Below are 26,418 nucleotides of genomic sequence, written 5' to 3'. Positions count from 1 at the left end.
AAAAATCAGATTCCTGCCTCTGATCATGCAGCATCGCACCTCCCAAATCTGATCATCAGTATTGAAGAGCCAGAGAGACATAGAGATTGGAATAAATACATCTGTCTTGGCAAGAAGCAGCCAGGGCTGTGTTGCCGTTCCTGGCTTTAGGGGTGCTCCTGCCCCACATCTGGGTGAGATGAGCAGCCCAGGTTTTTCATCAGGTATGAGGTCAGTCTGGAACATGGGATGTCCCCAGTGCCCAGCTGGGCTGTTTGCCATTCCCACTCTTGACGGGACCCCAGTGGAGACACTGGTGTGTGGTGTGAGGCCAGGCAGGGCAGGGGAGGCTCGTTGCAATGCCCTGGGCTGAATGCGATGGAGGGAGGTGGTGGTTTCCTCCCTCACTCCGGCAGCTGCTCCTGAGCCTCCCCCTGCCAGAGGTGACCTCTCTGCAGCTCCACCCCAGTCAACTATTCACGCTTTGCTTTGTATCCAAAAGGGCTGCACGTGTGGATGGAATGTTATGCATCTAAAGTGAAGTTGGAGGATCTCTTGATCTTGGAAGCATACAGATAAGAGAGCCTTTAGCACACCCTAATAACATGTATTCCTTCTCCTGGTCCTTCCCAAGAGCAAACTAGAAAGCAGGTGTTTTGTGCAAACGACCAAGTGGATAATCCCAGTGAGCAGGTTATGTGGAGGGAAGATGCAGCAGAACGAGTTCTAACTCGTGAGAGCAGGATCACTGCAGAGACTGTACTCTGGATCCTGGCACATGCTCAAGCCCACAGCTCTCAATTTGTGCCGTGCCGGTTGGATTCCAGCCGTATAAATCCATATTATGCTCCTGCTTTGCACATTTCTACAAGCCATCTCTCTTTGGGGTGAGAGTGTGTTGGGGCAGAAGTCTGCAAAGTATCACCTCCCGTAGCTCGCTTTCTGATTCGAGCTCAGTTGGCGATGTCCCTCTCGCTGGTCACACCTGCTGGTGGCTATTTTAGTGTCGTTCTCATATTTGTTCATCCTGCTTCGAGACACTCCTGTGGGAAAGAGCGCTTATAAACTTGGCACGGGTGGGCACAGGCTTATGATTGCTTCACATCATCCGAGTGGTGCAGAGGAACCAGCCTGTGAATGCAGCAGAGCCCGTGTGATGTTTGCATGCAGTGTGAATGTATCGCTGCAAGATGTGGGGCATTTTGTGAAAGACACTCTTTGACGACTAGCTCTGCACGTAAGACAACTCTCTGCAGAAACTTTTTCTTCCCTGTTGACTTTTGTTTCTATTTTCTCCTTAATTCTGAAAAAGAAAAACATTGAGACAAGGTAGCTATCAAGAAAAAAGTCTAAAAGTTAGAAGAAACACTCATAAATAAGAAAACAGACATGTTTCTCCTCTTCTCAGAGAAGAGAAGCAATAGTAACATCATATTGCTCACAGACTCTTGTAGCTTCATAATAAAATACCACTTTGGGTTTAGTAGATGCTATTCAGAGAGGGAGCTGCCTGTTACTTTGTTTTGTTCTGGCAAACTCTAATGTTTAGAATTTCGCTGTAAGTGCTCCTTGAATGGAGAGCAGTGATGGAGGAAAGCAGAAGTCCCATGTTCAGCTTTTCGTTCCATCCACCTGCTTGAAGATACTGGTTTATGAACTGAGGCTTTTGCAGTGCCCTTATCCTCAGGCATGTTTTTTGTTGCTGCCAGCCCAACCAACTGGGGAAATTGCATGAGTTCTTGAGATGTTAGGGGCAGGGGTTAGCCTGCAGTGTTGAGGAATCTGGATTAGAGATGCTTTACTGAGAGATGATTCCTCAAGGTCTCCCCAGCTGCTTGAGCTGAGTGACTCCAAGATATCCTCAAGATTCAAGAGGTGGGTATGGAAAAAGTGGTATTTCCTAGTGTACCAGGCAGAGCATGTACTGATGGACTGTGCAGACTAAAGAAAGCTTGTTGATGTGCTGCATCAACAGCTTTTCCTTACATGTGATGTACCCCACTTACAGAAACTAGTCAGAAAAGAATGGAACATTCCTTAGGATGTTTTCTTCTACTTTTTGTCTCTTTGGCCATGTATCACATTGCAGTGATACTCAAGAAGTGGGCATTGAGTGATGATGGTCTTATCAACTTGTGGAATAGTTGCTCCTAATGTGGAGGGATGCAAACTATTGTCAGAAGGAGAGGGACAAAGCAGAGGGGGAGGATTTCAGCTTTGGGGACACCAGTGGCAGTGACAGACGCCACACTGGCACAGCCATCAGGATAGAAGAGCCTGAGTTCACAGCTTAAATGGTGCTGGTGAAAAGTGCTGTGAGATTTAACTACCCTAGTAAATATTTCATCCTTTGGGCTCTTCCCCAGTGCTCAGCCCTTGCTGGCCAAGCTGCAAGTGAGAAGTTGTTCTCCAGAGCCTGATCTTTTTATGGAGACCCAGGCTATGGTCTGACCCATGTGTGGCGCCATAAATCAATTTGGGGTTATGATGCTGGAGGATTAATGGGCCTGGGGGTGTCAAGCTTGAGAGAGAGTTTTATGGGGAGTGGAGAGGCAAAAAGTCTGGTTGATAAATGGCTCAAAACACTCTTCTTCATGCCAAATTTTGTTCTTAGTCATGCTCCAGAAATGTCTGTTCTTTTGAACCTCATGGATAGTGTGCACTTAAAAGACAGAGAAATTAAAGAGGATGAATCTGCAGAGCATTTACAGTTACTGAATACAAGTCCATTGCCTTCCAGTGTGATATGGCAGAGAGCACCTCTGGAGGTTTTTTTTGGGTTTTTTTCTCATTTTGGCCCAAAAGAAAAGGTTTGTGTTTCAAAAAAACAAAGAGAAGAGCATGTTGGTGATACAGACACAAAGAGAAGGCCGATGTGGGAGATGTAGGTCCAAGGCCCAAAGGAATTTGAACCTCTCTCTCATCTCTGAAAACGTGTTCCCATCACCATGCCACAGGTTAGCCTGGGGTCGGATGCTCTTCATTTTTCTGATGAAGTTGTTATCCCTTGCTTATGTACAAGCAAGCAGGCAGGGAGGTGCTGTGACGGCTGCGCAGGGCTTAGGGGCTTTTGGGCTGTGCTGGAGTGGGCAGTTTTGATGAGCTCTAGGGTGTTTTCAAGTGGGCTTATAGGAAAGAAGCCGCCTTCCCAGATTGCATCCTCTTTCAGCTTAAAATTGTTCTATTACTAAACATGCATCATTTAAGCACTGATCAAAGAGACCCCCGTGGCACAGAAACGTTATTGATTCCTCTTGTTACACCTCACCCTGTTCACAGCCCTCATTGAGCCTACAAAGCCGGCGTGGCCAGGGGATGTTACAGCTCCACTGTTTGCAAGGGAAAGGTGTTTATCCACCCTTGTGCATATAAAACACTTCTTCTGCCTGGTGAATTGTTAATTGTGAGCCCTGAGTGAGAAGCTTTCTGCCAGGGCAGGAGGACATGGTGGAAGGGAGAGAGGCACGTGATAGAGATTTGCCGTAACTAGTGGGGTCTGATGTGATTTTTGGAAGCTCAGTGCCAGTTCTGATTTGTGATGCCTTTCAGCCTGGCCTGGTTTCAGCTTTACTGGAGGAAAGGGCTGAAGCTTCTTTAGCAGAGGTACTCGGCGAGCAGCCCGTGCGGATCAGAGGATGTGGTGACATGACTCTTCCAGTGGTCTTAAAAAAGCAAATAAATCTTTCTTGTCATGGACCATATCTCTAAGGTATGCTAAAGTGAAAGGATGAATAGCTTTTCTAAATGGTCTGGATTTTGTATCAGGGCCTGTTTGCAGTGTTCGTATGTAAGGACTCAGTGTACAGCTCTTGTGCAAAAACTTATTACCCCTTTTTTTGCAGCAGCAGCAAGAATTCCTTGGAGAATTACTCAAATTCCAGGCTATACTTTTGTAGTCATGGTAATTTTGTCTGTGGCTAAACTGTGAAGATTTAGTGTGCTGCATTTTTGGTATTGTAAATGGTATTGTCCATGCGCTGATGGTGGTCTAGTGCTGTGCACGTGTGTCTTTAAGCCCTCTCACGTCAGGCGGACACTTTCAGATTTGATGTTTGGAAAGAGAGCTTCTCCTTCCAATTTCTGTATTTGTTTCATTATTATCTTTTCACCACTATTATGAAATTAGGTGGGTGTTTCTAATATTTTACCGAAGAAGAAAAAAAAAATCCTATTAAGCAACTACCAGCCTTTCCCCTTAGCTCAGTAATTGAAAGGGGGGGAGGAGGAGGGTGGTATCTTGCAAATGCAACCACTGATGTCCTTTCACAACAATACTCTTTTTTTTTCCTTTTTTTTTTTTTTCCTGGTGCCTTAGTTCGTTTTAATGTTTGAGTCAGGAGAAGTTGCCAAAATGTAAATTATGACTAGCATACTTTTCCATCCCACACAGAACAGATTATTGATAGTGGATATAGCTGGTTCCTCGTGTAGTTGCCTTGTGGGCCTTCTCCTTCTGCTCAGGTTTAACACATCTCAGCACTCTCTGTCCATCATTTTGTCTTCTCTTCCTGAAGAAGTACAGACATGAGCATTTTCTTTTCGTATTCGCAATTCAGGGGGGAAATGCCAGCTAGAAATCATATTTAGCTTTAAATGTAGCTGTGTGAGCGTTTGTGTAGAAAGAACACGTTATCTACTATTCTTGTGTTATTTTCTTGTTATAAATTTATGCTGTATTACTAAGTCATGCTCATCATGCGTGTTGTGGTACTTCAGTTGCTCTGTCTCTGTTAGGGCAGCTGTGAGCTAAATATTTTATCGGAACCAGAGAAATTCTCAAAATCAGGCTGCTGTGTGGGTGCAAGTTACTGTTTGTGTTTATGTTCTGTTCCTATAAATTCTTTTGAGGTTTGCAAATTTTGCCCCAGCTGGATACGCTATTTTCTCTATCCTAGAGACTGCAAGTAAAGAAAAAAGAAAGAAAAGAAGGACACAGAGCAGGAAAGAGATAAAGAGAACAAACAAGTTTTGCAATAAAGAGATATTTTGAGCTGGGTATTTCATATTGTTTCCTATTGGCCAAACTTCTTCCATGATTTGAGAGGGTTAGCAATGCAATTTATTCATTTGCTCCAAGGGAGAGTCTGCATTTAATATGTGCTCTCCAGGATCCTCTGTTAAAATATTAGGCAATAAAATCCTTGACTGTTCAGTAGTTGTGGTTATAATTTCCCCCAGGTAGTGGAAACTCCATAATTTATCGTTAAGTTTTCCCTTTGCACAGATCGGGGTGGTTGTAGCAGTGTAAAAAAGGCTGTTTTCCTCCAAGTGCATGTGGTGGTTGGTGACCTGGCTCCTCTCCCCTGTGCTCAAAGCCCTCCCCAGCTGCTGACTGGGCATCCGTGAGCACAGACACTGGTGCAGCCCAGGTTGGATCTGTTGTACCCAACTTGCTGTGACCCCCATTGGAAACAGCCCCAGGGCTGCCTGGGCTTCAGGTAGTTTTGTGGAACAGAGAGAGATACCCCAGTTGGTCTGAAAGGCAGAAGTGATTGATGCCACACACACTAGTGACAACTGCTCTTTAGTACAGACACATCTTTCTTCAGCGATGGACTTCGAATGCAAGTTGGCTAAATTGGCTGAGCCGACCCATATTAAGGACATATTTGCTGTATGAACTTATTAAGACTTAATTGCCATGAGCTGTTGGCTCCTCCTGACATGATATGACCATCTATGACCATCTGCACTAATTGACGTTGCAGATCTTCACGGGGTGAGCTGGGCCTAAGGTAATCTGAGGTCATAAAAGAGGCATGGTTTGGGAAGGGGATGCGAGATCCTTTTTTTAGACCAGCTGAGAAAGCTGGAAGAAGCAGGTGGGCTTGGAGCTGCGGATGGGCTGGCTGCAGCTCGCCGCCCTCTAGTTTGAGTTTTGTGAGCGCAGGCAGTACCTTCGTTCAAAAGGAGGAAGCCCAGGTTGGCAGCTGCCTGCAGATGGGCAGTGGTGGTGCCCAGGGTCTCCTCTTGCAGATGTCCTTCACGGCACTTCACTGTCGCACAGGTCTGACCTGTTTTTTCTCCTTGGTGGACTATAGCCTTCAAGCATATAAGGGAAAAAAAAATGCTTAAAGATGCAATGGTTTGGCAACTTGATAGGAAAATGATAGGAGTACCTCATTTGTTTTTTTTTTTTTTTTTTAATCTCACAGTTTTCAGCCACTGTTGTGAATTTTGAGTGTGGAAGGAGGCAGACGGGCACCTCCACCCTCTGGAGGAGCATCGCTGGGATGCAAGCACACCAGCCTCCCTGGACCAAACACAGCTGAATCTGTCACTAAGTCAGCTTTGCCTAATAGGTCCAGATCGGGAGAGGTGTCAATGCCTCTGATCTGAAAAGAATTTAGTGCCTGAATGGGTTTATTCAGCACCTGAGACCATGTTTCAGCCTGGTCAAGGGCTGCATGGAGGGAGAGGCAGCTGATCCCCTACACTGCAGGTGACAATACCAGGCGGCATTAGAAAACACAAGACTTAGCAACTTTTGGAGCAGTGAAAGGTTAAAAAAAAGGTAGCTGGTTCTTCAGATAGCCCTTGCCTCAAATGTGTGGGCTTCAGCATTGGAGCACACAGACAAAGTGTTAACTTCATCCCTGGCGCAATGATACTGGAATGAAAGTTATGCCATGAAGAAACTTGCTGTGCATCAGCCTGCAGTGGGCTCTGCACACTGTATTTAATTAGATGCTGGACTGTGAAGCAATTAGCAAAAAAGTAAGGAAAAAAAGAAGGGAACTAATGGTAAACAAACATAAGCTGCTATCAATGAACATCTAATTTCTACCATTGTCTCTTTCTGCCCTCACGGATCACACTCCCACAGAGAGGAACTCTCACTATTTCCTCCTGTTAACGTGAATTTTGTAATTCACTGCATACAGATGTAAATGCCAAATACCCTGAGGAAGAAGCCCGTGGTGTTGAATCAGTAGTGCAAGAATGCATTTGGTGGTATTTTCTTATCTGCTTAGAGTCTAAAATGCAAAATGTTCAGAAAACTATGTGTTATTAGAGATGATATGGTATCTTCGGTCTGTGTGTCGAAAAAGTCTGAAAATGGAAGAAATTGATCCTGGAGGAAGACCGTGAAAGTTGGTTTCCACACCCCAAATATTGAAGGGCGAGAATCTGAATACTATCATTTGTGCAGCACGAAATATCTCCATGGTCACAACCTTGTGCTGCTCCAGACCACTGTCCTGGATGGCTGTGATGCTCTTTAAAAACCCCCATCTCTTTCCAGCCACGGTGGGGACAGCCAGATCCCTGACTGCCTGGAGCCAGCCGGGTACCAGGCTGTAGGAAGAGGGATGATGCTCACCACGGGGCACTCTAAAGCCATCCTTCCTGGGGATGCTGCCACACTGCTTTCCTCAGAACCAGCTTTCCTTCCTTCCCTCTTTCCTTGGTTTTGGCCCCCAGTGTTGTCCTAGCGTGCCATGCCCACCCAGGGTATCAGAGTCCTTGTTAAACCAGCATAGATACTTGGGGATAATTTGTTAGGGACGTGGCAGCTGGAGAACCTTGTGCTTGAGGTTACTTGGTGAAGAAAGTTTGGCGTGCAGGAAGGGAGAAAGGCAAACACTTCCTCTCTGCCTTTTTCCCTTGGCTGGAAGGAATGATTTTATTTGAGATGATTTATTTTTTTTAAATTAAAGCCTCTGCGAAGTAATATTGCATCTTCAAAACAAACTGCTGATCTCAACTGCTTTTACCAAACACATGCAAAATTTTCCCCTCAGGATCCTTAGAGGCCCTGGAGTGCCTGCCTTGCAAAACCTGGGGCAGTGAACAGAGCACTCGAGAATGATCTCCATAGGATACCTTTAAACAGTGTGCTTACGTGTATTTATAAATATATATATATAGATTTAACACATAAAATTCTATTTGTTATGTTGCTGCATACAGTAAGCAGAAAGAAAAATAATGCAGAGCCAAGGTATTGAAAGAGACTCTGGTAAACTCTGAAAAAGGGAAAAACAAAACCCACTGAGAGGCACAGACACGAGCAATTTTTATGATCGACTTTCTCTTGCCGCTTAATACACGTGGCTGTTTCTTTGTGATCATTCCAGATGCCTCAGGAACAGTACACGCACCGGAGCACCATGCAGAGCTCGGAAGGACCCCAGGTATACAAAGTGGGGATTTATGGCTGGAGGAAGAGATGCCTCTATTTCTTTGTGCTGCTCCTAATGATTTTAATCCTGGTGAACCTTGCTATGACCATCTGGATTCTGAAGGTTATGAACTTCACAATTGTAAGTAAGGGTTACCCTGAAAGGTCGGGGGAAGATGAGGGAGGGTGATGGTCTTTCATGAATTTAGATACGTATTCAATAACAGTGTGCTTTAATTGCCATGAATAGTCATTATTACAGGGAGGAACGAATTTACCCAATGATCCTCTTTTTCTGCTGGAGATGCCTGCAGTATTGGCAAGCTCAGCATTGCAAATCATGTTCCTTCTGCTTGCTGTATATATACATGTATATATGTAAACAATATACACCACCCTCCCTCAATTTTGAATTATGAAGTGTTTTGAAATTAATGAAATAGGCTATTTTTAACTGGGATGTGGGAATGGGTTTGAGCCTTTCTCTTACACTATTTCTGCTTTTCCTCCGTGACTGGGAAGTTGAAAAACTCGATTTGTCTTTTTCTTTGGGAAAATTCGTGAGCCTTTCTCTTACACTATTTCTGCTTTTTTCCTCTGTGACTGGGAAGTTGAAAAACTTGATTTGTATTTTTCTTTGGGAAAATTCATGTTGTTCTGTAACGACATAGTTCCAGAAGCTTCACGAAGAAAAGTAAAAGTTCCAAAGTGGCTTTCTGGGTGGTATTTAGGTGGAGCATGTCCTTATCCTCGTTGTGCTGTGGTTAGTGCACATCAGTCCTGCCAGCAGCATTCCCGTGCTGCACAGACCCCCTGGCCAGCCTTAGCTTTCCTGAAGACTGTAGAAAACAGTTGGGCAGCTGTACTGGGAGGCAGATTGCACTGGGGCAGATGGTGCCTTCTGGGCATGGAGCGCTCTGTGCATCACTTGAACTCTGTTCAGACGCTTTGGGAGAACTTAAGGGGTGCCTTGACCTTGAATTGCCTCTTTACAGGGGGAGCTTCACCTCTCCTGCTCAAACACACTGAAAGTCAGGGCATGAAGAACCAGGCACACCCCACTTCCAGGGCTAGTGAGCCTTTATATGGTAGGTCCTAGTTTTTCAGTAGGTAATTTGGCCAAGCAGAGTGAAAATGAAATGATTGGTCCCCTCTTCTTCAAAGCAGTTGTTGCCACCTTGGTCAAATGGAGTTATTTTAAGATCATTTGAGTCTTCAGCAGAAACTAAGTTTGAGGCTTTAATCCTGGATTTACTTCATGAGAGAGCTGTAAGGCTAAATTCCCGTAGACGCTTTCAAGGACTTTCCCAGCCAGACTCTGATTTGAGCACCGTGTTTGAAGTCTCTCAGCATTTCTTTCTCTGCTTTGGTCTTGTGGAGCCCTGAACAGCTGCGTCCAACATTATGTCATTAATGGGCCATGAGAAGTTGAGTAAACAATCTCTGACGTACTGTATCCAGCAGACAAAGTGCTGTGTCAGGGGGACATGTAGCATTCATTTTCTCTAACCAGGATGCTGTCAAGGTGTGCGGAAGATTGCAATGCATGTGGGCTTAGGGAGCAAGCAATTATAAAGCAGTAATCCACAAAAAGCTCCTGTGAGTGGGTGAAGAGTGAGCCAAACTGGAGCAATTAGTGCTTAGCCAGACCAGTTATTAAATCTTGTGAAACTGATGCTGGTTTGAGACACATTTCATGCTGAACCGTTGTCTTTAGATTAATGTAGTTGAAAAACAGTTTTTTCAGGTTTGATGGAAGACTTGGTCATATGCTTATACAGGCAGTGGTCCATACCAGCTTTGGGTATCAGCCCAAGCCCAAAACAATAGGGTTTCAGATTCTCAGTTTTCAGGAATGCAACTTCATTTCTTTAGAATAACATAACTTGGATATGTTGGTCCCATGCTTTCTGCCATTTGGTGATGGTGGTCAGTCAACTCTCTACAAGTTGCTTGGGAAGCCAGATGAACTTTTCTGCTCCTTTCTCCCTCACTGCCTTCTCCTGATGCATTGCATTTGGCAGGCTGTCTGCAGAAGGGTCATCTCCTAGGGATACCTACAGAAACCTCCTCCTTCCAGCAGCTCTCTCCACTCCACTAGGATATACACTGGCTTTTTTGGAGATGCACAAATCTTCAAGCTCTTGTCTGATTCTGTTTCCTTGAATAGTCACTTGCCCTCTGATTCAGTGGGGATTAGTCCAGTATGTTTGTATGTGCTTTTAGTTAATTCATATCTCCTCATGTTAGTAGGCGATGAACAGGATTTGGTGATGAAAATGCAGACGGTAGCTCTGCATCCTGCAGCGGGAACTGCTTTATGGTTATAGGGATGGCCACAGTAGCCAGGGTGTGTGTCTGTGACACAGCCAATTGGAAAGAAAAGTGAGAACAGAGCATGTAAAATGTGATCCTTGCCCTGGTGTGCACCCATTCATCTCCTGATCTCCCGCTGCTCCTGCAGCCTCACCAGCTGCTTTGGATCCTGCTCTGCAATCCCTCCTGCACCGTTCCCTCAGGCGGAGGAAACTACTGTGCTAAGTGAATTTTTAGAGGCAGATTTTTATCTCTAAATAACAATGTAGGAAAATTCTCAAATGAGGAGAAGCAAATATGGAAAAATCTTTAATTTGTTCCTGTTCTGATAAGAGGAGCTGAGAGTCCTTCTGGGGAGGGGGGATGATTCGAGTAGTCAGTAAGCAAAGGCTGCTGCTTTGCAGGTCTGAGTTACCACAGTGCCTGCAGAGCAAAAAAAAAAGAGAGGAAAGTTTGTAGGTTTTTTCTTGTGGAAAATGTAGTATTTCCAGTATCTTCCCACCCCTGAGCCTTCCTCCCAGAACCCAAGCCTGTTCAACTCCACAGGACAGTCCTGGCACTTACCGGAATTTAATGAGTGCTCATTATAGCCAGTGAGTGCTCACATTATTTTAATGATCATGGCAAACCTGCTCAACAAAACTCGGGGGTGTTTTAAATGCGGATAATGGGGAGTGGAGAAGGGAGGAGGAGATGAAGCAAGACAATCTCAGGGAAGACAATAACACCTCCTCATACATGGTGTAGCAGTGCCCGTCCACTCCCCTTCCACTTCAAGCCCTGGACTCCATTCCTCTCCCCTCTACGTGCCCCACTGGCTCCTGCTCCAGGAGACAACTCCTGTAAAATCAAACTGTAAGCTTGCAATCCATGGCTTTTAATAAGCAAGGCACCACTAAGTTGTTCTAGGTTTTGCTTTCATCTGAACCTTCAAGGCTTAAGCAAATTTATGTGTGGTTATTGCTTTTTACACGGGGCTGTCAGAGCAGTGTCACGTTCACGTGGGGTTGGTTGGTCACTGTCTAGGCTGTCCTCTGGTGCAGTCCTTCACTTCTCATGTAGTATTTGATCCTCGATTTGTTTTAAATGCCTTTATCAGGCACAGACTGAATGAAAAACAGGCCTGGAGGCAACCTCAAGTATCATCTGCCTGTCTCACTGCTGGTTCCCATAGCCAGGCTCATTTATCCCATTCATTTACATCAGTGCTGTGTTGCTCCGGGACTGCGGGAGGCTCTGTGACCATGCATGGTTGCTACCTCTAAACCTTACTTTAATTTTTAAGCCAAACCACGGAATGAATCTGGACCAAAGCCACTAATTTGGTTTGAAACCCAAATGTACCTCAATAACCTAATTGAGGTAGAAACCACCATCCAGCACTCAACTTTCCGATGATATATAGGTAAAGGGAACTCCATTGAGATCCTGGACAAGCCCGGTAGAAGTATGTGGTTTGCACATATTGGGTTTGGGGAAAAAAAACCCCTAATGCCTGCGGGCTGCCCAGTCTGCAGGTCCAGCATCACCCTGCGTGGTGGAGGGCTCAACCTCCAGCTGTGCAGAGCTCAGCTCAGGCTGGCACAGCCCCCACAAGGGTTTGTATGTGCCAATCTAATTACAAGGCTGGAACTGGAGCTCTTAATGACCTTCCTCTTTATGGTCCACCTGCCTTTGCATCCAGTGATGTAGCTCTTTAGCAGCAGGATTGCCCGTGACTGTGTATGTAAGCACATGCATCTGTTATGCTGTATGCCTATGATGTGCTGGAGATGGCTTTGTTGATATTTTGGTTGCTAAGAGTGAGCTTAAACCATTTTTTAAAAGCTTCCTCATGTATTCGTTTCTGAATATTACAACAAAAGGCGTGCTTACATAAACACAGCAATCCAATATCCTTATTTGAAACAGTACAAGGCTCAGAAGGCTCAGGGAATGGGCAATGCCAGTGCATTGACCTCTTTCCACAAGGGTAGCATGCCATGCCTGATGTTCTAAACAGTGTCAGGAGTCTAAAGCATTTTCCATCAGTACCCCTTTGTAGCCTCTTAGGCAGTTGGAGGACCTCTAAACAGGAGAGACAACAACTGTCCTGTTGTGGCTGCATTTAATTGGCAAGTGTCCACCTGCTTGTCTGCCCATCAAACCACTGAGGACCCTTTGCTTTTCCTTGCCCTTCCCTGGTATTTCTATCCAGAGTTGCCTGTTCTCCTTCTGGAACCACTCAAGGTTTTTTGAAGTTTTGGGTCCTTAGCATGAGGTTCAGTCATATTTCATGATTTCAGTAGAGAAGGAGCAAATGACTGCAATTGTTCAGGTTTTTTCTTTTTTTTTTTTTTTTTCCTTTGCTGCAGGCTGCGTTCAGAGTTGAAGGGGGATGTTTTAGCAATGTTGAATGAAATGTTAGCAATTTAGAGAGAAAAAATGCTGCTGTAGGTGGCACAAATGTTAAATATCATTATTATCTTACTTCCTTTATTAAAAGTTGCTAAGAAAAATGAGCTTTTAAAATTTGGTTATGAACAGTTATTTCCAAGACAATTACTCCCTCTTGTGTGTAAACTACCTGCCACATTTTAATTACAGGAAAACAGTAGGGTAATAACACAACAGTAAAGATGGATTAGAGTTAGGAAAGCTCATTGCCCTAACAGGCAGGATTCATTTATTAATGATTTAAAGGAACAGACTTTGCTCTAATTATTTTTTGTTAAAATTAAAAATTGTCTCAGAATAAAATGACTGCAGTTTACAGTCCCCTTTCCATGATTTCTCTGGGGTCTCTTTAGGTGCAATGGTAAGGCCAACATGGGAAAGGAATCTGATCTGCTTTTCAGCTTCTGCTTTGTAGTGCAACTGTAATCAGTCAGCTAAAATTGGAGTTAGAATTAATGTCACTATATCCTAATAGAGGAAAGAGTGAAGGGTGGTTTTTTTCTTCTCTCTCCCTCATATACACACGCATACAAAATTGTGTGCTTTTCCATCCTAATTCATGTCGCTCTTTCTATAAAGCAAGTAATTGTTTTGAGACTGCTTGCACGAGCCAAGAGCTTTGTGTATTTCTCTTCTTTCCTCGTTCACATGGACTGCATCTTCTGATATAAAGATGTTAAGCTTGTAGAGGTCTGACAATGCCAGCAATGCTGTGAATGACTGTACTGTTAGGTGGAGAAGTTTCTGTGGGTGAAATCCTTACCCCCTGGAATTTAGTAGGAATCTTTGCATTGGCATCTGTGGATCAAGCCTGTCACTGTAATGCTTTTTATTTGCAGGTTTTTACACTAAATTCTAATTTCCTTCCTCCTGGATTGAGGAACAAAATGTCTTATGCTTTTCTTTTACTCTTTTCAGAGATCTGAATTAATTCCTAGAGAGTTTCTGTTTCTGTATGAAAAGCAATTGGGATTCCTTATCTTCTTTTAAAAGGTATATATAGTACTTTTTTTACCTTCGGTCCTTTGGAGTTTAGAATAATATAGTCAATTTTAATAGGATATTGCATGATGTTATTACAAGTTTGACCCCTTCATTGTTGCATCCTCCAGAGTGTCAAGCATTTGATACTGATGGCTTGCTGAGTTATATGTGCATCAGTTTCTTCTAGTGCTGCACCTTTGAAAGCTCAAGTCTCTGATAATATTTCATTTTTGTTATCCTGATACCACATTTTCTCAGCCAGCATAAGCACATAAGGCTTTCATCTTCCTTGTTTCCAAAAAGTGATGAAAGGACTCCATATTTTTAGCTCATTCTCTCTTCTCTCTACTCTCTGCTGAACCATTGAGTTTTCGGAGGCCTGCCATGGCACTGGATGTCCTTACACCTACGTCATGGGGGCAAAAGAAATAGTGAAACAGTGAGTCTTCTACTAGTACCGCTAAACTAAGCTGGTATACTGCACTGCAAACATTTCAATAATTCTTTATTTTTATTCTTTGAGTATTGCACGAGGAGTCTGTGGTGTGCAGAGTGTTACGATGGCAGATGGCCCTTTTCCCTTAAATATTTTGGGTTGGTTTTGTGGAGAACTGAAGCTTATGTGATTGTGCTTTCATCTTGATGGACAGGCTTCCAGCTCTCACTTCTCACTTGTTTCTAAGCCACTGATCATACTCAAGCTATCTTATGTGTCCAGGAGATGGGAATATCTCAAATATACTTAATTTCTGTATTTTTTAGAGGCAGAAGAAAGCAATCTTATTTATTAGTGTCCCTACTGTGGAAGAAGCTGCTGCATAAGCTCTGTACTTATTACTCAAGAGATATTACAAATGTCCCCATACCAGAAAAAGTGTTTATTGGTGCCATTTTTTTTGCCAGAGAATTTACACCTGAGAATTTAGCCCTGAAGTCCAGATAGCCAGCATCTCTTGGTCATTACTACTACTGATGTGAAGGGAGCTGTTGGAAACTCAGCAACACCCCTGTCCTCGTGCTTGTGGCTCGGTGCACGCTCACAGGCAAGGCATCATTGGGCAGATTTCCAGTATGGACCATGCTGTCAAGCCTCAATAGCCCGTCTCCTGCTTATCTCCACAGCAGAAAAATACATTGCGACATTAAAAATACGTTATGGCTTTGTCTGGTCCCTCCAAGAACAGGGGGACAAAAATAGATGGAGAAAGGAGGAGAGTAGCTGGGATTTGGGTGGTTTGTGGTGTGAGGTTGAGCATTTGGTCTCGATTTGGTCTTTTTGCCTGTGAACAGAGTGTCCCGCCTGCTGCTGCCCCACATCCCCATCATGGGGGGGACACAATGGGAAGCTTTCTTAGAGCAGGAGGAGCTGATCCATGGTGTGATAGCAGCAGGACCCGGCGAATGGTGAGGAAGGCATGGGTGGGCTGTGCGGGAGGGTGTGAGTCATAAACTCTTGATCCCAGATCCTGCCTTCTGCCACCTCCCTCCATAGGGGATTGTTCTGAGCTTCTCTTTCATCTTAAGAAATAAGATATTTCACATTAGCATTCGTCTCAGTGCCAACAAAAGATCTTCAGACTAGCAGTTCTGAAGCAGAGAGAGATTTGTCTCTTAGAGAACATGTAAAAGGTATTATTATAAATGTGCGAAAGAACAAAAACAAGCTCGCTGCTAAAATGCCGATAATCAGTTAGTCCTCTGAATAGCTTACAATCTGATCCCACCCCATATTCTCACAGTACAGTGGGAGAAATGATTTAATTTGGGAATCCGCACAGAGATGACGTGCCAAGCTGAGCCATAGAGTAAGTTTGCCACTGCTCTTTCTCTTGTTCCTTGTGCTTTTTTTTTTTTCCCTTCTGAGCTTCCTGACGTCCCTCCTGAACTCTCTGCATGGCAAAGAGCAATGACCTTCTCATCTTTGAAAGCCTGGCAGCCATTGCCGTAACAAAAGTATAATTCTTCTGAAGCACCTCTTCTGCGTGGTTGCCTGAAGGCTGAGGTGCTGCTTGGCGTAGCCTCCATGCCTCTTTCAGTGCGTCCTAGAACTGCAAAGCCACTAGCTTTTCAGCAAGCTGCTGCTTAAAATGTTTTTTTGGCATTTGGTGCTGAACCCCTGCTGTTTTGCATCTTGGGTTGTAGCACGGGAAGGGGACGGGGGTGGCTCTCTGTCACACTGTAGATGACTCTGCAAAGTGCAAAGTTCTGAGCAGAGGAAACCTTCACCTCCTGTGGGTGAAGCCCCCGCTCACGGGCTCTGATACACTTGCCTTTGGTTAAACAAAAGGAGTGAGAAAAAAGTGGCGTGTTCTCTCTGCAGTGGTGTGCGTGCACTTTATTTCCCTTCTGTAATTGTCTGAACCTGTTCTAAAGACTGATGGTTTTGAGGACACAATTACAGACCTGTGGTTGTGAGGAGCCTGCCTTTCCCCTCCCCTCCTCCAGACACTATATTATCTTTTTTCCACTTATACGCTACCATACCTTGATTTGATAGATGTATTTAAAATACTTGCTGCCATTTCATGTGCCTGTTCTTCCAGAGCTCTGCTATGGAGATGAGCTTGAATATACCATTTGAATTCATCATAGCTTGCGTTTTAGTTCTGGTCATTTCCACTTCAATTACATCTTCCCCATTACCCATCCTGCCTTCGCTGCCGTGGTCAACCGTAAGATGGACTGAGGTAATTATTTGTATTGAGGCCCGAGTTTCTATGGGACTACACTCCAGTGCGCTTGCATGAAGGACAACCTGTTACCACTGAAATGATGTGGTTGCAGACAGATTTATAGAAGAGGAATAGATTTACGCAGGTAATTCAGCCTTGACCTCTTGAGTTCTCATTATTTTGTGTCCGCCCAGCACTACTGCCCACCTCTTCTATTTTTAAATGAGATCCAGTAACTAATAGTGAAATTATGGCAATCTGCTATATGAAATTTGTGATTATTTGCATTTAATTAAAGGCTTCTCATGAGAAAATGAAGGGCAGCTTAACCTCAGAGAAGCCTCTACATCTCCAGTAATTGCTTCTAATTGAAGTCTTTAGAGTTTCCACCCCCCCTGGAAAAGGAAAAAAAAAAAAAAACCCAAACCTGAAAAGTTTACTGCCACACATGGGGTCCCTGAAAATTATTTTATCCTTATGCAATTAAGGTGACTGAGGGTCCTCATAAATGATCCTTCAGTGTGGGTTTAATTACTCTAAAGCCTAGTTTGTGGTGTGTTTATGAGAAGTCTATCCTTCTGAACTGGCCGTGCTGTGTGATGATGTCCCCCACAGACTGGTGCAGGGATGCATGTCTCGTTCTCCAGAAACCCATCACAGGTTTCTGATTTTGTACAGTTTTTGTTAACTTCCAGTGGTATTTTGTTTATTATAGAAAAAAAATTGCAAGCCTTTTGGCTTAGTGTGTCCTGCGAAGCACAGGAGAGGGGTTCAATCCACCAGCAGATACAGAATATAAAGCTGAGCATAGGCACTGCCTCTGGAGTTGGGAACATCTTGGACATCTCCCTGTTCCTCCACCTTTACAGGGCTCCAAGGCCACAGGCTTGGTCTTTGTGGCTGCAAGAAGTGGAATCTTTCTCGTGACAAACTGTTTATCATTTTGCAGTTGGTGTAGACATGGGAATATGGGCTTGAGCAACCTTTTCTAGGATGCTTGCCCAGCACCTTCCTTGGTATTCCTGGTGCATGGAGTGTGCCCCTAAAGCAGCCATGACCCTTTACAAGCCACCCATCTGTGGCAGGGGTGGCAGGAACCAGCCCTGCTCTGCTCGCTGTGCTGCCTGTTGGTCACAGAGAGGGACCCGTGCCGGAGGGGTGTGATGGGACCAGGGATGCCACGTCTGGGGGGGAGGGCAGCATCCAGCATTAAAGCCACCACCTCAGACTTGAGTGTGCAGCACCTCAATTAGACATTCTGCCTAATTACGACTACCAGCGTTTCCGTGCCGCTTCTGGCAGCACAGTCGCTCCGATTGCACCCTTTGGCTTTGTTAAAATCCCTCCTCATACTATAGATGTGAAAACAGGCATGGCAAAACTAAAAATGTGTCTGTGGTAGCAGCAGACACAGTCATTTTCTGCTGTTTATTCTCTCCACTGAAGATGCCTGTGCTGAAAAACATGCGAGTGTTTTGCTTTCCTGTGTTCTTGCGTTGTTCCTTAATGCCTCATATCACACAAGTCAGCGGGAACATGCGTCTGATTTCTGCTTTTTATTATCCTGAAGGTTCTTTTTAACGTGTGCCGAAACACGTAAAATGTCTAGATGGACTGAAATCCATGAGTGACCTCTTAGAGGGCTACAGGTGAGTCAGAAATGGAAACGCCATTGTGTGTCAGCAGCAGATTGGTCATATTTTTTGAAGTTGCAGCTACAGTTAAATACATGAAAACACGTGTGACCTGCCTCGGTTATTTCTTAGCAAGCAAATGTGCTTGGCAAAGTGCACCTCTGCCTTTTAGAACGTGCTTTAGTTCTGTATTCAGAGCCCTGAAATACTTGTATTTCGTGTAGGTGCAAGTCATATAGACGTGTGTAGGTGCTGATTTTGATTCAGGTTATTTAGTAGGGTGGTATTGTTTCTGACAACAAATATTTAATCTTTCAAAACAAGACATTAAGGAATTTTGTTCTGGGAAACTAGGAAATCGAATGCTTTTTACAGTCTTTCCCCACATGCTAGAAAGGGAATTCCTGCTAATTATTTATTTGTGCACACCAACCACTTCTGAGTCAAGCACTTATTTACAGAGAGATGCCATCAACAGAGACTGATAGAAGGTTTGCAGAAAAGCCTTGGGTCTTGTGAAGGGGAGGAGCCTTAGCCTGAGCAGCTGATGGCTGGGTTATAGGAAGATTGGGTGGATCTCAGCAATTCTGCTGTGATTTTACAGAAAACTGCATTGTCTAGAAGGGAGAACAATTCAATTCACCAGCAGATATAGATTCTAAGGCAAATTTTACCTTCATTTGAAGTTACTTGATGACCTGTTGACCAATGATGTTTGTCTTTGTTAGTACTGTAAGTGATTCAGACTCATGTGTTGCCCAAGCAAAACCCTGTACGTTAGAAGGCAGATGTGCTGAATTCCTTTCTTCTTCCCAGTGGAGCTACACCCTTCTTCTAATAGGAAGCTTTTCTGCAGAGCAATTTGCCTTGTCAACCTCTTTTCTTTGAGCTGAGAATGAGGAGCTTTTACACATTCAGGACTGAAAAACAGTTCTCTATGTGGGGAGACTGAGGCCAGTGAAGACTCCAGAGCCCCTTGGTGCTCGCGAAGTCGGGAGCCCTGTGGGCTTCCTGTGCTTCCTCACGCATAGGAGCAGCACTGAGGTTGTGTTTCCCATCCTCCCAGGTACCAGTCAGACCAACTCACTGTAACTTGTGAGAAATTTGCACTCACCGAAATAAAAGGCATTAAAATATCCCCCTATAGGAGCAGTCTGCATGAGGGAAGGACCTCACGCTCTGGGGAAAAATCTGTTCTGCAGGTGGGGTCAGAGCCTGGTGCTGGGAAGGCAGATAATTCCCTTTTGCCTGTAGAGTACGCTAAATAAATAGCTAAATAAAATAAAATTTAGCTAAATAGCCTATCTGATAGACGACTCGGTTCTCCTCTTACAGGGGTGTGTATCCGTGGCATCCCTTCTGCACAGGTATAACTGAGAGAAGAACAGGCTAGCAGCATACAGCTCCAGAAGGCAGGCTGCAAAGGAAAGGGTTTTAAACTTTGAAATACAGGCAATATCTGAGCAATTGGAAAGAAAGTGTGTCTTGCTTTGGGGGTTTTTGGTTTGTTTTTTTTCCCGCATAGGGAACAAAAGAGAGTGTTTCTTTGGGTTGGTAATAATCCATAGGGTGACACCTTAAATGGATTTAACTCACCTATTAAGTTTGTCAGTTTAAAACAAATACATAGATGCTGTGAGAATTTATGCAGTACAAAACACCGACAAGGACCCAAGAGAGCTCTGTGGACAGAAATAGCTGGAAACAGCGACAAATCTGTGCTCTGAAGTCTTACAGAAGCAGGCTCCCATCTTTGGAAACATGGCACAGGAACGTGTAAATGGTAGACAGTTATATGTGAACCCCAGTAAATGAGAGTAAACTAATCCATTGTACTCATTTATTTCTTTCCTTTCCCTCATTTCCTGTTTTCCCATTCTTAAAATGAATCCATTCAATAAGAAATGTGAAGTTACATGGCTAAGTTCACTGCTCAGTCACAATTATCACTGATGCTCGTATTGGATGAGCTGGCTGCAATGCTTACTGAAAACAAGTGCAGAGAAAAGATGAGATTCATGGTGGGGAAATGACCACCATTCATCCAAAATGTTTTCAGTAACAGCACCAGGGAGGGAATACACTGGTGCAATCTGTAGTTCTTGGTTTTGTTTTAAAGGTCTCTAATGAGCCATGTGTGCAATGCATTTCACCCTGGGAAATCCCACTGAAATCTGGCACTTGGATTTCATTTCTTGCACTGCTATATTTAGAGCAGAAAGCAGATCTCCCAGCGTGGCTCCTTCTGGCTTATAGGAGCCCTGTGAATTGTCTTTCGTAATATACGCTAATCGCTTACCAAAGCTGCCAGCCCCCCATGAAAATCCTTTAAAATGATAAAAAGTGGAAGCAGAGCAGTTGCCCGCACTTTCAGGCTACAGACACTCAGCCAGTCATTGTGTCTTGCTGAGGGGATGAGGGACAGATGACCTCAATGAGTGTGGTGGGTGTATCTCCGTTGTGTCTTAATGAGTATGGTAGAGTTTTAAAAAATTTGCAGTCAGTGGTGGTCTCAGAGCGTGCATGTTCCTTCCTCACTGTCCATCCATGTTCACTAGTAAGAGGAACAGGAGGTCTGATGTATTTATTATTAATAAGTTCCCGTCTTTCTTGACCCTAGGTCCATTAAAAATCATTCACAGCCATGCCAAGTCAGGCACTCAACATTATCTTGATACAATCAAAGGAGCGAACCTTCCTTTCCAATACAATATTTTTCCAGTGCCAATGCCTGCCAGCCCAGCTGTACCCAGTTTTCTGCAGCTGAAGTGCCAGGATGGCCCGTGCCTTGTGTTAAAGAAATGCTGTGGCATGGATGTTCAAATTATGGGGAGGGGAAAGAGGTAATACACATCACTGTTACCAGTGTAATGTGGGAATACAGCCTTTTTATATTCAGGTATTTTGAGATGTATTTCAGGTGTTTCATTCCCTTTGCATGCTTGTCTCTATAGGAAAAAAAAAAGTCTTTAAAACTTAAGAGCAATGAAATTGCTATGGCTCCGTAGAAATGACGTTCAAAATCTACTAAGTTAAGCAGAGAACATGTCCATCCGAGCAGCTTTTTGTTATCTTTCATATTTCTTTGATAGGGATGTAATTTTCTGTAATCACTCAGAAAGATGGCTGGATATTTTTTCTATTACATTCTGAAGGACTTGAACTTTTTCTGGCTTACCTTTGCTATTTTTCATGTTTATATACAACAGTATAATGCATCAGCATTTTTATATGTTTCCCATATAAAAATGAGCCATGCTTATAAGGGCTGTCACACTTTCTCTTCCACAGAATAACTGGAGCATCACTGTAAGTTGACACCAGCCTAAAAATCGCATATAGATGCTGAAATGTCTTATTTTATGGTCCTGCTGCTATTTAATAGCTAAGCTGTGCCCTTTTCTTAATTTACTGTTGCTATCCAAAGGCACATTAGTGTTGGGAGATGCTGCTGCAGAGGTCCCAGGGCAGCTCTGCTGCTTCCGTGGGCGCCCTGAAGTCAGCGAAGCTGCTTGTTGACCAAGGAACTGGCCAAGCTGTGATAATTAACTGGTGAGTTAGAAATGGTAAGGAGACCATTCTACGGTGCTTTAACCTTCTTTCAGCAGGTTTTTCCTACCAGAGATTGGAATATAAAATGATTACTTTTTCTCTCTCCTCTGTATTTAGCCTCAGGAGGTTTCTGATAGGCTTTGGCTATTAAAGACAGCAGTAAATGCCTGGCTGGAAGCTCTCTGGCATTCATAACCTTAAGCTATTTAGGAAATCAGAAAAGCTGAATGGATTTTTTTCCTCTTTTTTTTTTTTTTTTAAAAAAAGAGAAGAGCTACAAGAGCAGAAGGCACTGCCTGCCTTTCAGGTGAATTCCACTCAGGATGATAAATTATGCCTGAACCGAACCAAAATGTTCCTAATGGCCTTAGTCAAAAGGCCTATTACAGGATGTCTAACTCACTTAAATTCCTTTCTGCTTTAAATCGTTAATGATTAAGTATTTTAGGGCTAAAGCGATATGCGCTTAAAGGGCACTTTGCTTTAAGGTTAGCCAAACTTCAAAATGAGCACATGAACTGAGGTACATGGACTCGCTCGAGTGACCTCCTTCTGGCAGTGGAATCGGGGTATTTTCTCTACAGGTGGGAAACTTTGTGGGGGTATTTGCAGGATACTGGGAAGGTTTATGGAAAAGGGTGCAGAGGAACATTTTTGAGCAGAGAGAAACAGCAGCTTTGGCTTGCCCTTGTGGTTTATAAATCACACTTCTGATATTGCAGAGAGGAAGTTTATTTGTCTTTCGTTGTGACATTTGGAGAAGTAAAACATACGGTGACATAAAGGACATTTTCCCAAAGGAATGGCTGGTAGGTTGTAAGTTTCTAGCCCTGTACTGACTTATGCAGTTAGTTGCGCTTTTTTTGCAGCAAAGAGGGTGCTAAAACTGTCTCATAACCACAAAGATTTGGTCTCCTGTCCAGTCTGTGCCGCCTGCCCAGCTGCTGACCAGTGAGCGATGCCATACACTTGTCTGTAAGGTGGGGTAATACGTGTAGATACCTGTTCAGCATCGTTAGCTATAGGAATGTCTCCATTTCTTAGGTTTTGAAGGAATTCCTGAAAATTCCAAGTCACTTCACATGGTATTGGCACTTACAGGACCTGTGTGTTCAGCGCAGTGTGCTCATGTGGATGTTAATACCTGCAGGTCCAGTTTTGCTTTCGTTGGGCTCATGGATGAGTTTATTGGACCTGAGGTTTGCCTTCTCATCCTTTTCCATCAGTGCTGTCAGTATGCTGACTCAGCAATTAGACATGCTGTCTTCTGCTCAAGCCAAATCAGATGTGACCTTAAGATCCAGTGTCTGTGATCAGACTCACATGCGTCTTCCTCCGATCAGGGCTTAGATTCGGGGCCAGCAAGCAGCACACATGCGAGCAGATACTCAGGTCCCATAATGAAACGTGGTGCATGCCTGAGGTGTGCACACAGAAGGGGGTAAGCTTGCAGATCCAGCTGAAAGAGCGTGTTTTCCAAAATATCTAAATTGCTCCTCCTGATGTACAGACAGATTCCAGGCATCTAGGACAGTAACACTGCCATCTTCCGTCATTTTTATTGCAGAACAAAGGATGGATTCTTTACAAATTTTGAAATACCCATTTTCTTTTGTGTTTGTTTTTTTTTTCCCTCTTGATGATGCAGCTTCCCACTGGGGATTTTAAGCAAACGTTGTTCCCAGCTTGTTTGGGATGCTGTTAGTGTGAATTCCTGGCCCAGTGCACTGCAAACGTCTGGCTCCTTCAGAATATTTCGATTCCCCACTGTGTCGCTTCCCCTTTGATATCTGATGAGTCAGCAGGTCTTTAATTGCTGTTCCTCTTAGCTGGGAGTGCTCTCGTTCAATATGTTAAATATTTGATTGCCCCAGCTTTCCAGAGAGAGGCAGGGCGCGCATCGGGATGAGCAAACTCCCGGTGCAAAACCCATTGCCCCTCCAGATGGCAAGCTTGGGAGCTCACAGCTTCCCAGTGCCACGTCTGGGAAGTGTCACCTGAGTCCCTGGGGCCATGGGGTGCAGATGAGGTGGCTCCAGCTGCTGGGGGGCTGTTTCGGATGGCAGCAGGCGTGCTCAGGGGAACTTGCTTCAAGAGGGTCTGCCAGTTGCCTGGGAGGCCTATGCGTGGTCAGGAGGCGAGTGTGGCAGCACTCTCTGCTCTCGGCTGCTCCCAGGGCTCCTTTTTGCTCTTTTTTTAAGAAAGCAATGTAGACATACCCGCTGGGATGCTCCTGTGCTTGGTGGATTGTGGAGTGTGCCTTCAGGGACTCAGTAAGATGGGATATTATAGCCAATAAAATTATCATCTTGTAACTTCCCTGAATATTATGCATGTATTTCATACTCAGTGAGCTGAAATAAGGGCACTTTTTGTAGCACTTTCCAAGTATTTTAAATGAATGTGGTGTGTAGGGACAATCTCTTGTATTTTGCATAAGAAAGCCTGGCTTCCAGGTAAGGCTGTTACTGGCACACAGTTGGGTCTTCAGCCTTATGAGTGGCTGCTTGGAAGGAGAAATCCAGTTCAGAATTAACAAACTTGCAGTATCTTCCCACAGAAAGCTGGGACTTGCTGGCTGTACGTGGTCTCTGGTATCTCTCCACATGGTGCTGTGTAGGAGCAGGCAGACTCTCACATCAAGGCAAAGCATGCACAGTCCCAGGGAGCATCAGCTCCGTAGCTTTGAGGCAGTAGCTTCAATGCAGTCTGTGGAGAAGAATATCCCAAATGTACCTCTCTGCATCCACCCATGGGCTTCATATGCCATGAAGTTGTGTTAGGAGCAGTATATAGAGGAACACAGAGGGCAGCACGCACTTAACACACTCATTCAGTCACTTTGCTTGCACGTGGTGCTGGGGAGAAGAAAGATCTTGAACAGAATAATGGGGAAATGAAGAGCCCTCCAGCCTCACTTTGTTAATCTTATTAGCCTGGTCCTAATGTAATAGAAGCTGCTGCAATGCACACGCTCAAGCAATGGCATGAAAAAAATTGCAGAACTTTCCCTCCCACTGAGTCCAAGAGAAGCAATCTCACTCCCACCGAAAGGATGAAATAAATGTAGCTGCTATTAAAGCAGAGCAGTGAACACCAGAACTATCATTTTGTAGAACAGATCTCTTAAATGGACTTTTAGATTAAGAAAAATAGGGGCAGGAAAAAACCTGTCCTGCGGCAAACTTGGCAGTACTGCTGTAGTGAGACGGAGGAACCCTATGAATAGATAAGTGGCATTTTCCCACATTATTCAAAGTGCCCACTTGCTGAACAAGTGGAGCAGAAAGTTCTCAGTGGATGAGGAATGGGGAGAGAATAGTCCATCCGTGTGGAGCCTTGACTTCCGCCAGGCCATTAATATCAGGGATGTTTATGACCTTCCAGTCAAGTGAGGGAGAATAACTCATCAGCAGTCAGGTTCAATCCAGCTAATGTTTCCAAGATTAAATGCTTACTTGGAGACCGGATCCGATTGCCAATTTTATGGTGAACCCTTTCTGTCATTACAATTTTCAGTGTTTGGGCTGCTGCAGGTTTCGAGCTCCCCAGCGTTAAGTCATGGTGCTGTTTGCAAAGACAAAGCTGGCAAGAAATGAGGGAGAGCTTGAAGGTCTTCCTTTGCTCAAAACAATGCAGGTAATTCCTGCTGTGATGCCTTATAAAAATCAGAAGTTTCATATCTGGATTCAGCAGATTCTCTCAACGTGAGGCAGTCGCCCTGGTGTCCCTTCAGCCCCATGCAGCTCTCCAGGAGCTCAAAGCCAGTGGTCCTGCCTGGACTATGTTATGTGCCTGATGGAGCAGCTAATTAATGAGGAAGACCCTACGTGGCCTTCAGGGACCAGATTGGCCATTGTTTCCCTGTGGCACTGCACTTTATTTTTTGAAGTATGCCCCTTAAAGATTCGGCCAGTATCTTCGTTAATGGAAACCAATTGATGGTCCAATCCTGTCCAAGGTAATTGGGGAAGGAAAGCTTAGTGACTGCCAGCTTTAAGCACAGGCCAAAGCTGCAGGCCTTTACAGCAGTAATACGTGCTGCGTTCTAGATTGGAAAATCAGGTAAGGAGGCTGCTGCTGTACACAAACATCTCAGCTCTCAAGAGTGGATTTGTAATGGAGGTGGGCTTCCAGTACCTACTTAGTACCCATGTTGGGGAAGATTTCCATAGAGCCAGTTTACCTGTCTCCTGTTGATAAAAATAATTGGAATTATTGGACCTTCAAAGCCGTGGAGAAAGTAATGGATGACCAGCTGCACTTCAAATGAAAAAGTAATCTGTGGAATAATTACTGCCATTCAACCCAAGCCCAGCTGTGAAATATTAATGGGTTGCTTGATCAGTCTATACAGAGCTCTCAATCATCCTCCTAGAGAGCAGCACAAACCCGGCCAACAGTTCAGGATTTGCAGTCAGCCAAATTATTGACAGGGGCAGAATAAGATGTTCTAATGTGGTTAGAACATCTTATGTGTGGTGTTTACTATAAGCAAGTAACAGTTATTGGGTCCTAATGGAAATCTTTTTCTTAATATTTATAAGTTCAGAGATGATCTGTCTCACACCTCTCCAAGCCCCCACCGTCGTGGTGGACAAGCAGTGGCAGCCTCTCGTTCTGCAGATCTGTGCACAGTGCTGCTGCACAGCTCAGCAGCGTGTGACAGTCTTAGGGGAAAAAAAAAAAGAAAAAAAAATTGAACAGAGGGCTTTCTATA

General features: G+C 44.2%; 1 protein-coding gene across 6 annotated transcripts in view; it reads left to right on the top strand.

Annotated features, from left to right (window-relative positions):
- SGCD (sarcoglycan delta) overlaps positions 1-26,418 on the top strand; it is a 346,594-nt gene that overhangs the window by 202,559 nt on the left and 117,617 nt on the right. For 4 of the 6 annotated variants that reach the window (XM_014948108.1, XM_014948110.1, XM_014948109.1 and 1 more), the window contains one exon: positions 8,061-8,246. In XM_014948108.1, the coding sequence (XP_014803594.1) occupies positions 8,061-8,246 (186 nt within the window). The remainder of the gene's footprint in view (positions 1-8,060; positions 8,247-26,418) is intronic. The other 2 variants (XM_014948113.1, XM_014948112.1) reach the window with 1 other exon arrangement.

This window comes from Calidris pugnax, unplaced genomic scaffold (genome assembly GCF_001431845.1).
Source record: "Calidris pugnax isolate Ruff unplaced genomic scaffold, ASM143184v1 scaffold27, whole genome shotgun sequence".
Classification (NCBI taxonomy): domain Eukaryota; kingdom Metazoa; phylum Chordata; class Aves; order Charadriiformes; family Scolopacidae; genus Calidris; species Calidris pugnax.
The sequence above is the reverse complement of the archived record's forward strand: the minus strand, read 5'-3'. Positions and strand labels throughout refer to the sequence as shown.